We start from the raw sequence: 13,512 nt of genomic DNA, 5'->3' as shown, positions 1-13,512 counted from the left end.
CACTATATTTGAGATTAAATCAATAAGCTCATGAAGTGCTATGGAAACTTGAAAAGAGACTCAAATGGCTCCCCCCCAAATTTATAGCTCATCTTAAATTCAGTACAGCCAACAGTACAATGATTGTTTCCTGATTTATTTGCTCAAAGGAACAACTATCCTCAATGGTTTCCTGCAGCTGCCACTTCTCCTTTGGAGCCACTTATTCAAACAGTCATATGAAACAACTTCACTTGTCTTAAGAAAGCTAATAGGAAACACAGCTGAGAAACTCAGACAGACATTTAATTTTTTATGCATGTTTATCCCTTTGGATTATAAGAAGGAATAAAAAGGTTTCTTTCTTGAAAATCAAGTAAATAAAAATTGGTTTGTTTGGTTATGATTTCTTTTTTAACTAGACAGAAATCCAGAGATGTCTTACCTGCCTGCTTTTGTGATGATCATCTCTGTCCCAATGTCATGAAATCTTTTCCAGAGGTCTGCACACTGCAACTCTACCTGGATCTCTTCCATGGATGAAGGTGGAGGAGGCTGAGGGCCTGAGCCACCAGATGTAAGGTCAGAGTGGGAGCCAAATGAGCAGGATGTCCTTTCTGCCAGCACCTCTGTGTCTGACCCAGTGCTCTGTTCTGAGTCTGCAAAGTAAAGAAGCCAGGTAAGACCCTTCAGTTCTACCTGCTGTGAGGGGTAAGAGGAGGGAAGAGAAGGAAAGTCAACACAGGAAGTGCTAAAGAACAGTACAGTGGCATTTTATATGACATGTATATGTATGGGGTTTTATGATTTATAGCCTGATTTGGGGCTTTGAGTTTCCAACATGATATCTGGCTGCTTTTGTAAAATTTTATAAACAGCTGAAAAAGAAGATCCTTAACATAAAATATAAATAGTAGCAAGCAATGACAGGAGTGCAAAACAGAGATGAGAAACAGAAATGAAAAAAAAATTAATTCAACCTGTCATTTGATGCTAAGATAAGGTGGGCTCACTGGAAAACTACACTTCATTTAATTGAATATTCTCCTACAGTACTATTAAAGAGTTGGTTATTTTTAAACAACACAGCTTTTATTCCCGTTAATATCTTTGTCATCAAAAACAATGAATATTTTTCTATTTTTCTATTTGGCAGCACTATTTTGGAAAAGTGTTTTATTTGCTCCTATAAAACTTTTTTTGAACAATGATATTTCCTCTGAAGATACCCTTGAAGCTTTTGGTGAGAAAAATGCTCCAGGCTACTAAAGGAAAAAAAAAAAAAGATTATAGTAAACATATGGATTATGCTACCAAGGAAACAACTGAAGCAAACTGCAAAGAAGATCCCATGACACAACCACCTGTATGGGGGAGAAGAAGAAGATTTGCTCAAAAAATAAACAAACAGACAAAAAAGTGAGGTTCAACTAGCTTAAAAGTCCAGGCTGGCATGTTGAGTCAGGTGGCCATTTCTTTGCAGAAATATTTAATGTGTTTATTGGGTAGATATGCTATATATGTTCAGTCCTCTTTTAGCCTCAGAGGGCTAAGATGAAATTTTGCAAATAGCAGTGTGGTACACCCAAATTGCATCAAAATAATTCACAATACATTCTGCAAAGCAATGTGCTTATGTTTCCAACCTTATTTTTAATAGATTTGTGCTAGTATTATATAGATGATATTTAGGAAAATAATAAAGTTACATTAAACACTCCATCAAATGGCTCAGGAAGAGTACTGTGAGTTTCACAGAACATACAGAAACAATATTTTAGTGTCCTCATTGCTCACACCAGTAAAGGCATCCCAGTGAGTGAACAAGACAGCTATTTACATGTGTTCTCTGCACATGAAGAAAGAAAGAGTTATCTCTGTCTGCAAAGGAAACCTAAGGAGACAAAAGTAACAATATGTGCTAAAAATGTGATTAAATCCTGGCATGTAAAATTCCTTCCACACCAAGAAAATGCCGGAAGCTCTTTAATAATCTTGAGGTCGTGGAGGCTGAGTCTGAAGTTTACAGTGTTTCTGAGAGACGTCTCCTGGAGCAGCCTGCACATCAGTGCAGGTCAAGAAGAGGCTATGATTAAGAAGAAGGAGGCAGTGAAGATACCACCCACCTCACCTCCTGCCACATGGAGACATTTCTGGAAAATCTATTTTGCTGTGGTATGGACATAAACTGTTTGACTGATAGTTTATGAGAAACTTCGAGCCCCAAGGATCATCAGGAAGCATTTCTCTTTTATGAGAGCCCTAGGTGATGTCACTGGACAGTGGAAATTTTGTTTGAGGGGTGTTTCAGTAAGCTTTGTCAGTTATTTAGGCAATCTGCCAGTAAAATGTAGAAATCTGCAGGAGAGAAAGGTTCAGTACTTACTTCTCGCAATCTATTTTGAAAAGGGAGTTCTTTATGTCTCCCATGGACTTCCAAGTTAGGCTGAAGCAATAATAAGTCTATCCCTCTAAAGGAGTAGCACAAACTTATGCATAGAGGATTGTTACATGGAGATCAGTCCTACATCCAAAACTAATATCCTACACACAAGGTGATTCCAGACAATATGGGATAATCTCCTGGGGTTCTGTGGCCACAGGACAGATGATCAACCTGACAGTGCAGAGGGGCTGAGACATTTGCTCCCTGCTTCACTACCCCAGTGACGCAGGAGCAAATCTTATCTTCTTCCTCTAGCTCAAATTATTCAACCTCAAATTGTTGGAGAAGTAAGCATGAGGAGGGGTCACTATGCTTAGGTCTCTCTAGGAATGATTAATCAATTTGTCCTTCAACAAAATGAGAGAGGATACTTCACAAATCACAGTAAGATCTGTTTGTATACCTGCTCATGTCCTAAACCATTAACCAGAAATCTTACACTTTCTCTGAGATCACAGACTACAGAATCAATTACACTGGAAAAGACCTCTGAGATCATCAAGTCCAATCTATGACTGAACACCACCATGTCAACCAGACCATGGCACTAAGTGCCACATCCAGTCTTTCCTTTAACAGGGACAGTGATTCCATCACCTCCCTGGGCAGCCCATTCCAATGTCTAATCACCTTTTCTGTGAAGAAATTCTTCCTCATGTCCAACTTAAAGATAAACTACACTGGGAGTCTGAAGGGACTGGATCTAGAGAAAAGCAGAGCCCTCCTTCTGAAATGAGGTACTAGGTCTGAATCTGAAGAGAAGGGTTTAGACCACGTCATCTGTGCTTGGTTCAGGCACTCAGAACTGTCCTCTGAGGCAGTATGGTAAATGGCCAACAGATGGCACTTGGCTAGGTGCTGTCCCCACGTCATTCCAGCATTTCCTGGACAGCCTTTCAAACTGGGCATGTGGCTGGAGCTTTGGGAATCCCTGGGAATTAACTGGAATAGCATGATGCAAAAAATTAAGTATCAGAGGCTAAGGCACTCTCTCACTGATTTATACTGATAGTGACTTTACAGACTTCTGGAGGGGCCTTTAATCATGGAAGTCGAAGGAGAGCCATAATTTTCCAAGCTGCAAAAATCAAAAATTGCAAAAGGACTTCACTAATTACTGATAAGCCAGTATCTACCCAAATATGTGGTACCACACAAAAGAGAATAGAACTCTTTTTTTCCCCAGGGATACTACTTTGTGCCCTGAGCTGTGAACCATTATTACCCCCAAGTTAGTGCACAGAACAGCAACTACTTCTCCTTCTTCTAATTTTGGAAATGGAGAGTCACTACAGTTGTTGCTCTTAGTTCAGACTCAATAGGAACTGAGACCTGTTTTGTGTTTTCTTCAGCCTTTCCTGAACTAAGCTCTCCTGAATGTTGTCATCCAATTTGAGACACTTAGTCCAAACCCAGGGATTCAGATGAGGTTAAGTGCATCTGACATATGAAATTCAACCCTACTGACACTTGATTTCTTCACACATCAGCTTCAGTGGGGTGCAACTTTGCTAAATTCAGAGAAATTACTTTTACTTTACATTGTTGTGAGGAGAGGGAAAGCAGGCAATAGTTCCTGAAGCCCCAATATGATTTACAAAACTGTGAGCACCCAGAGATGTGTCCTGGGGCTGGTACTACATATTGTGTATGACTGAAGGACAAACAGAAGGATTGCTGAGGAAGATAAGATACCTGTAGTTTCTTCTAACTCCAAAGCGACAAGATAAGAGTATTTCTCTCTCCTTTAAGAGGTGCCTTATACAAAAGCCCACATTCTGAACTCAAGGTGCCATCAGAGGGCCCCAGGAATGCTGACTCTCCTGCACTATGTTAGGCTGCAATCCTACTGTGTCTGGATGTGGCACTCAGGGATATGGTTCAGAGGGGATTATGGTGGTGCTAGTTTGACTGGTGTAGAGGATTTTGAAGGTCTCTTTCAACCCTCATGAATCTTTAATTTGTGCCACTTTAGTCATAAGTCAAGCCACAATTAAAGTAGTTTTATGATTTTCTCTTGTTAGGTTACAGTCCTTGAGAAATAATTCTTCACAACCAGCTCATCCATCACTGGCCACTAACAAAAGTGGGAGTAGATGCAACTGAGGTTTCTAAACCTACAGTATTTCATTGGACTTTCAGCTGGGACTGTCTCAGATCAAAATGTTCCTTATTGCTTTTACAGGAACTCATGAAATTGCACTTTCTGGTCTTAACTGTTTTTCTTCACAAGGTCATTCCTCTCACCTGTCTGATTGAAGCAAGGCCCTTTCTGCTGCACCATAGCTATGGAGGTGAACATCTCCAAAGCTACTGCTGACTGCACAGTTAGTACCAATCTGCCTCCTTCATTTCCCCATTCTTTCAAATCTCTTCAAAAACTCTCCATTTCCACTCTTGCTCATTCTTCATGCTTTTTTTTCTGATGTTTCCACCAATTATTTGTGCTGTTCTATGGAGTGATGTGTAGCCAGAAGAAAACACAAACATTTTGGTCTTTGTGGAGACAGACATGGTGACCACAGGGAAATGCCAATGCTTAACTCTTCCAGACTAATAGGTTTTTCCTTACAGAGGAAATACTAAAACACTATCCCTTGTTACAGGCAACTTGCTGGACAAACAGACTGACCAAGTGTTTTTGACCATGGGACCTGCACTGATCTGTCAAAGCCAGACAGGCTATTGTAAGAACTGCATTTCAAGGAGGTCTAAACTATCTAATGGGAAAATACCGTAAATTTCATGGAAGACACCCCTGGGTTCAATGTGCAAAAAAAGTCTCTAAGGCCTGAAGGCCATAACTCTCTTTCACTGTCACTGTGCAAAAAGAGTTCCCTTTTCTACTGCCCCGTTGGATGGCTTCCAACCATCCCTTCTTGCCATGCTGACCCTCCATCCAGCTGCTTACTGCAGTTTAGCTGAATTGGAGGACAGGAAATTTCTCAGCACTTTTAGCAACCTTTGAGTCTAACCAGACCAGAGAGTCACTTTCAAAGCTTCCAGGCCCCTTCTGAGCTTATAGAAGAAAATTTAAGTAGTACAGGTTTTTTCTTTCTTAATCCCTTTCACATTTCTACTATCTCTGTATCACCCTGGAAATACTCAACTTTAAATTTTTTCTGATCCACAAATCCCCAGGCTTCATGTTGGCAGAGAAGAAGGAAAACACCATTCTGACAAGCATGGTGAATCTGAGGTCAGCATCTGCATTGAGTGCCTCAAGATGATAGACAATAACCCCAGCCAGTTTCCAGTACCAGTGTCCTGGGATCAGAGCTGTCCCACACAAATCAGCAAGGTGTTCCTGCCTGATCTGTTTCTGTGATTCAGCTGGCCAGTATTCCTCATGTAAATTTTCTGGGTTTTCATCAATTGGGTTCAAGACACAAACTGGTATGTGAGATAGTAAAAGACTATTTTCTACGCATCTTCATAGATGAATCTTCAGCAGAATTTTTTGCTGCAGCTGGAGCACAGCAGGGATGCTGCTCCCCTTACTTAACCAATAAAAGAAATAGAGCTCAGTTTAGTCCTTGGCCACATCATGCAGCTCATGCACTCAACAAATGTTTTACTTCAAACTATCAAAAATGTAAACTACAGGAGTGGGAACAATTACATACATAAAACATCACCTACTCAGAGGAGCCCAACAGATTTATTCTCTTTCTCTCATGATTTTTCTTCTTTTTTTTTTTTAGGTTTTTTTCCTCCGTATGTGTAGATATTTAATGTAGATCCTGTCAGATTCCATTAGCATAAAGACTTCTCTTGAGTGGAATGTGGCAGCTGTTACAAGCTGTTAAGGGTTTGGTCTTTTACTGTTTATTTTTGTTTGCAGGGTTTGTGAATATTTAGTGCAACAGGTGGTCTTTCCCTCTCCCCTGCAGTTGATTTGCTGGTCATTAGGACCTGCAGACTATAAAGAAGGTACAAAATCTGGAATATGTATTGACAAAGAAAATTTGGGGAACTTTTTCTTTGGTTTTTTTTTTTTTTTTTTTCCTATGAACTCAGCTGAATTTAGCAGAGTGGACACCTTGCCTTTGCTGCTGGTTGCAGACAGATCTCATGGTTCTTTTTAGATTTATGATTTTCAAACTGGCTACTGCCATCCCACAAGATCAGCAGCCTAAGAACCATGCATAAAGCAGTGTGACATTACTGGAATTTAGAAACAAAATGTCACAGCCCCATAAAAGTGAAAGAGCAGAAACTCAGCAAGTCCCAACAGTTTGTAAGAGTGGAAACTTATCTGGCCATGGGGTGGCGGCCCCTGGTGCAACAACTTCAGGTACACGACTGTTTTCCCTGATAATAAACACCTGGGGAGAAGCTAAACCAAAGACCTCAGTAACGTCAAAAACACACAAGAAGTCTGGCTGTGGCAAAGGCAGCAGGAGCAGCAGAGGTGAAGCAGTCTGGAGTTGAAAAGAGCTGTTCAAATTAGCACGGTGTATTTTGCACAGCTGATCCCGCAATTGCTCTTGCTGTAGGCAAAGGTTTCTAAACACTTGGTGATTGTAACCATATGGACATACTGCACACAACAAATAACACAAAGATAGTTCTGCAGGTGTTCTTATAGATTATCTTATCCCCCTGAACTTTTCCATTCACTCACAGGCCATACGACATTAATCATCCCTTCTTCCAACATTAGCCCATTGTTGACTACATACAGCTAGAATTTATAACCTGTTTATTACTGATAATAGAGTCATAGAATTTTTTTTTTTTTTGCTCAAAGATACCTTTTAAAATTTATCTTATGTATCCCTTAGTAATACTTATTATTATTGCATTTGTGACTGCAAGTTGCAACCAACATCAGGATTTGCTGATCTGGAGACAGTGCAAGCCTGTCCAAACCAAGAACTTCATCTATACTCATGCTGCATTGCAATCTCAGGCAGCAAAAAGAAACATTCAAGTAATTCATTTCTAGCCTAAGACCATGAAACCACAGCAGGACAAAATGGCATTCATATCAGCAAGACCCAAAAAGACAAAACTGGAAGATGTAGAGATGGAGAAATGTGGCATAGACAAGTGGAATGACCTGACTGTCACAAGTGGTATCAATAGAGACAGGCTGGTTCTGAAGTATAGAATTCCTCTGGCACTTGAACCTCAAAACCTTCTTCATCTTCCTGATATGTAGGGCTATAAGGTGTTTTATTAAGATGACTTGAGCTGACAAAACATTCAAAACCCACTCAAAAAATGCTGCACTTACCCAAACTGGGTTTAAGGCTAGTACAGCTATCACACATCTATATCCCCATGGCAAACACAACTAGTAGGAGAATATAAAAGCAAACAGAAAGACACCGCAAAACCTATGGTGGCTTTGGATCAAAATGCAAGTCTTGCATCAATTTGACTGTGCAGTGCCAAGAACTGACTGCCTCTGCCTTGTCTTATTCTATGTAAGACTGAAAAAAGAGAAACAAAACTCAGCAAAGAAAAAATCGTCCTGATTCAGGGGTATACTCCAGCTGCTCTGCTCCACTCCAGCAATGCAAAACAGCTGTAAGCCTGGTTTAACCAGAAAGTTAAATTGGGTTTATGACTTCTCAGTATTGGCAAAGAAGTACAAAGCAGCTGGAGTTTACTAGTATACTCAGCCCTGGGGGTTTGCCCTTAATAGTTAACTTTTGCTCCAGAGAGAAGAAAGAATATAAGCCACTGTTAAACTTTAAAGTGGATTTTTATCTCACAATCTATTGAATTTTTCAAAGAATGCTGAGAAAAACTTGTACGCTATGCCAACATTTAGTTTAGGACCAGACATCCAAGACACCAGCTCCAGTTTTGAAATGCATCAGCTGAAGGTGGAGATGCTGACTGCTGGGCTCTGAACTCACCCTTGGCAAGTACAAATTCTCATTACAGAGGCATAAGCTAGGTGACCAAGATTGTTCTGAGTAGTACCACAGTGTAGGCTTTCTTTGTAGACTTCATACCAAATCCCATTGTATTCTTTGAGTAAAACTGCCTGCAAGTCATCAATCCATGCTTTAGACTATCTATCACAACTAAAAATATCTCATCAAATAGATGTCAACCAGAAACCTGTTCTATAAACTCTCCCATCTGTGGATGGTGGTATCTTGTTTGTTTAAAAGAATTTTATAAGCATAATTTTTCCCAGCAGAGGCTTCTGGCAATCATATTTCAGGAGAACAAAATCCTCTGAAGTAGCAAAAGCTGGACTCAGGGTTTGATATTGTATTATTGTCTTCTGGAAAGCAAGAATGGCTTGGGCCTTCAGTATGTCAGACTAGCTTTGAGGAAAAAGCAATTTGAAATTTCAGTATAGAAGAAACCAAGAGATTCCTAAAATTCCCTGAGGAGACTCTCTGCAGCTGTCATTCAGATTGGGCTTAGAACGAGGAATCACCAGTAAAGCCTCACAAAAAGACTGCAAAGTAGTGAATAAAGACCATATTTAAAATAATACAGGGATTTAAAATGAGCTTCCAGAAAAGTAAGATTTAGTTAAATCAGAAGAAAATATAAAAGAGTATAATATTGAAGAAAGTACAGAAGAATGCAGAGAATGGCTACCTTTAAAAACATAAGAGGTACAGGAGAGAAAAGTGGGATGTTATTAAAAGAAGAGGGAGGTGAAATTGATGACAACTTTAATCTGGCCAAGATCCTGAACTGTACAGACTACAAAGAATTTGTCTGGCCAATGTCCAAGAGTTTGTGTAAAATTAAAGAGTGGAAATGCACTTGAAAGTTAGAGCAAGTTAAAAAAAATAAGAGACCAGGCATTAGATACATTATATGCTGTAGCCTGTAAACACAGAGTCATTTTTCTTATAAATAAAACCATACAACAAATATTTAGAGAGCAACTCTAACCAAAATGTTGGCTCTAAATAACCACAAATTGTGCAGGAGTTTGAAACTAGATCCCAGCTTTGTGGCAGGCCCTTCCCTGGCGGAAAGGGGCACCAACTCTGGGACAGTCTGTTTCTGGATTCTGCAGCTAGGACTACTCTCTGCCAGACAGGAAAAGAAAAATCCTTCATAAAAAAAGGAAAACATGACAGAAGATTAAGGCTGCAGAGGTATCCATTCTCCCTGAGACCTATGTGAAATCGCTGGGAAATTTAAAATTACTCTGAAGCCCAGACGATACTAAAGTTTTTTGTAGGCATAAACACAGCTCAAAAAGAAGAAGTTTAACATTTTAAATATTTGCAAGCTGATATTTAGTGGCCTACGAGCCACGGGGAAAGAGATATTGTATATGTTTCCCTATACTGTGGTGGTTATCATTACAGTAGTATCAGGGAGCTAGATGGTATCTTAATAACCAGAAAGATCCTGTATTTCCATTAGTCCTTTTGAACTCTTGACACTGCTGTCACATAGCAGTGAGCCTCACCATGTAACTGTGCACACAAGAAGAGAAAGAGTACTTTTTATTTGCCTTTGTTGTGTGACTGTCCATTTTCTTCAGTGCTGTAACAAGATATATGCCACTCTATGTATTTCCTTTCTAAATGAGACGATTTCAAAAGGAAATCATTAGGAAATTTCTATGGGAATGGTTTCACAAGAAAAATGCAGCTCCATTAGGCTGAAGTTTCAAGTTTGAGTTGTTCGTTTCATTCACAATCTACAATTTTCTTTTGGGAAAACAGTAATTATCAGGCTAGTCCTGTTGAACTGTTGTTTGGGTTTGTAATAGTTCAACAAATCATTAAAGTGCATTTTTTTCATCTACATGCTACATTAGCCAAGCTGTCTGTCAGACCTCCCACATCCCTTTTCTGAGCCAGACTTTGAAAGACTATCTGCCCTTGCACAATTTAGATTGCCCTCTATCTAAACTTCTTGACTGTAATCCAAATCCTTTCAGATTTCATTCATAACAAAGCTTCTCCTTGACTCTAAACACTGCAATTGCTTGCTTGCTCAATCTGTCCTATTTTTATTACATACATGAGTGCACACACACACACAAAGACACATAAATGTATGTATGGGATTGAGTTCCTAAAAATGTATTTGGGGTTTAAATCAGTGATCTGCCCATGGCTCACACAGCAGAAATTACAGTATTTTCAATGGTACTTTCCATTGGGAAGTTTCTTGCAATCTAATCTTCTGCTTGCTGTTTTGATCATCTCTGCAAAGTGACCAGATGTTTTCCTAAGCAATGATTCTGGGGAATTTTCACAAATGATAAACATATTCTTCCTTTTATTTCCTTCACATACAACTGACTTCATCCAAATCAGCCAATTTTCTGATGATGTAGCCGTGCAGGTAGGATTGAGAGAAAAGATTCTCCAGAAGAACCTGAGCACAGTTCTGGTTTTATTAGCTTCTAGCATTTCAAGACCAAGCTAGGAATAAAAAAAAAATATTTTTAAAAGTGACAACATGGGGGATGGAGTTGGTATGAGTTCATGGGAGACAGAACCATGAGTGACTGAATAGGTTATGGGGCTGTATTACAACAGTATGGTGCATGGACCTGGAAAAGATGCATTAGGAACTTCAATCAAGCCTGTGCTATGAAAAGCAACTGTGTCATATAAATGCAATTTAATTTGAAATCTGAAATATCACATACACATGCCAAGGCTTAAATTGAATTTCCCCTCAGAATAGTTCTAAAATCCCACAGCTCCCACGTACTTCCACAGAGGAAAAGCAGCACAAAACTGGTGACTTAGCCTGAGGCTTCAGCCTCAGTGAATGCATTCTCTCCTTTTCCCTTAACATTCGTGCTCCTTAGATGTGCATTTTTGGCTTGGCTTTTCTTCTTTCCTTTTAGCAAATGTCTTCAGCTGAAGCTCCCCTGGTCACATCCTGACACACTCTGCCGACCGCAATCCCACATGTCCAAGTCCCCACATGCCATCGCACACGCTGGTTCCAGGAAGCGCTTGCTGCTGGACTTTGTTCCTTCCACTGAGCCACCCTGATTTACGCCTGCTGAAGCCCTGGTCCCAAGTGTCATAACACCTCCACTGCACAGTTGTCCCACACGTGTATATCCTATTATCCAAACAACAGATGCACCAGTGTGCATTCACACACATACTCCAACATCTGGTGATCACAAGCTCACTGCAAAAACTCCATGGGCTTCATTCATCTTTACAGAACTCACAAACACTTCATCTGTACAACTGAAGAGGTGTGTAACTTTTTCACTTCGCTGGAAGAAGTATGGGCTTTTAATGTGACATTTACAGGCACACACAGGGAAACACAACCAATCACTTGTACTTACTCTAAAAGCACTTATTTAGCCCTTCTGAAAACAGGGCACGAATGGCTCTGACATAAACACTTCACAGGTGTTGCACACAATAACTTTACATATACACTTTTCTATTTCTTAGTCATACCTGTGTCTACGTGCCTTACCTACTGTGAGGCTCACTTTTCCACTTTCTGGTTAGAAGCTGTGCCAGAATAAAACTGATAAAAGGAAGTGGAGAATCATCTCCAGATAGCTATTAAATTAAAAACATCCCACTGCTTAAGACTGAAACTGATGATTGCATAATTCAGCATTTCTGAATGTTGGAAATTTCCAGTCTGTTTGCCTTTGTTTCTCTCATCCACATCTAATATAAAAGATACAGTCAAGGAGAATGTTGGCAAAACCTTCTGATAGTTTTGTATTTTAATATATTATATACTTTAATTCAGAATGCTCATGCCTGCCTGACTCTCAATTCAGCACTCTAGAAACAATAGGATGCCCCACTGTGATGTCCTTTGGGAAGTGCATGGTCTGGAAGCACTGAAGTCACAAAAGTCTCAGGTTTGCCTGATTCCCCCACCAGTGATGTCAAAGCAGCAGTGGTGTCCTCAGAAAGCAGTTGGTTTCTGTGACCTCAGATAGCACCCTTTAGGGATGTCAAAAACAGGGCCAGTAATTTTCTGCGTATGAATACCCACACATTTTCAACCATGCAGAACCAAACTATTTCATAACCCATTCTTTTAAAACCTTTAAATGCATGTACTACACTTGGGAAATTATATGCATATTTTGAGCTTGCTGAGGGCTCTTTCCAACCATCTTTTCTCTAAAAAGTTGGTCTTTTGGCAACGGAAAAAATGGCTCACTGTATCTTACTGCAAATGAGAAGAAGAAATACAAAGGATACTAATGAATTACTACATTTAGAAAACAAGGATTAACATTTTCATGTGGAAAGGAAATCTACAAAATTCTCAAAATTTTCAATCTCCACTACAACTAAAAATGCAAATATTCCACATATTTTTTAAGTAGAAAATGAGAATTTACATCACCATTAACTTCTACTTTAGCCTTCATGATATGAGTTTAAAATAATGTCAACAGATAGCACATCAAATTTGCAGTCTCCAGATGTCTCCCAAAAAGCTCTGTTCAACCTCACTCTGCCATCCAGCTTTAGAGGTTGCACACTGAGACACTCCTCTCTCACTTAGGAGTTTCTATCACAAACTGTGGCACAGAGAAAACTAAAGGTGTGCTACTGCAGAAAATGCACAGAATGGAAAGTCAAAATCACTCAAACTAAAGGCCAGAGATTGAAAGACCTCCATGGACACCAACAGACCACGAATTCAGTGCTTGTCAGTCCTACCAGTACTTGTTGCCATTTAGCATATTCCCCACAAAAGATCATAATGAAAAAGTGTGTGGCTTTTCTGACATAAAGATGATTCTTCACACCCTTCCCAGATGCTGCTGCAGATTTATCTTACTGCTCACTTCAAGAAGAACACAGAGGAAAAGCAGAGTTTGTCATTGGGGTTTCATTGGGAGCGGGGCGTAATTGCACAAGCAGACAGCACATTCCTTATTTGGTTTCTAAACATATTATTTCATCACTTAATTTATTATCTCTCGTGCTCTTGTGCATCCTCCCATGCCCTCCTTATTGCTGAAATGCTGCCATCTGTGGCTCAAAACCTCCTTTCAGCCCTTCCCATACTGCAGCATGAAGTGGTTGGAGAGAAGCACTGAGCTAGTAAGGGATCCACCAGTTCTTTCTGAGGGAAAAGAGGAGAAGAAAAAGATAGTCTCAGAAGAACATACTTTC

At 39.8% G+C, this 13,512-nt stretch overlaps 1 protein-coding gene across 1 annotated transcript in view; it reads right to left on the bottom strand.

Annotated features, from left to right (window-relative positions):
• Positions 1–13,512, bottom strand: part of TBX15 (T-box transcription factor 15) — an 89,403-nt gene that overhangs the window by 36,288 nt on the left and 39,603 nt on the right. Inside the window, exon 2 of the mRNA XM_071433221.1 lies at positions 425–638. Coding sequence (XP_071289322.1) covers positions 425–638 — 214 coding nt within the window. The remainder of the gene's footprint in view (positions 1–424; positions 639–13,512) is intronic.

Source organism: Agelaius tricolor, unplaced genomic scaffold (assembly GCF_023055355.1).
Source record: "Agelaius tricolor isolate 1412-34295 unplaced genomic scaffold, bAgeTri1.0.p SCAF_9, whole genome shotgun sequence".
NCBI classification, from domain to species: domain Eukaryota; kingdom Metazoa; phylum Chordata; class Aves; order Passeriformes; family Icteridae; genus Agelaius; species Agelaius tricolor.
The sequence above is the reverse complement of the archived record's forward strand: the minus strand, read 5'-3'. Positions and strand labels throughout refer to the sequence as shown.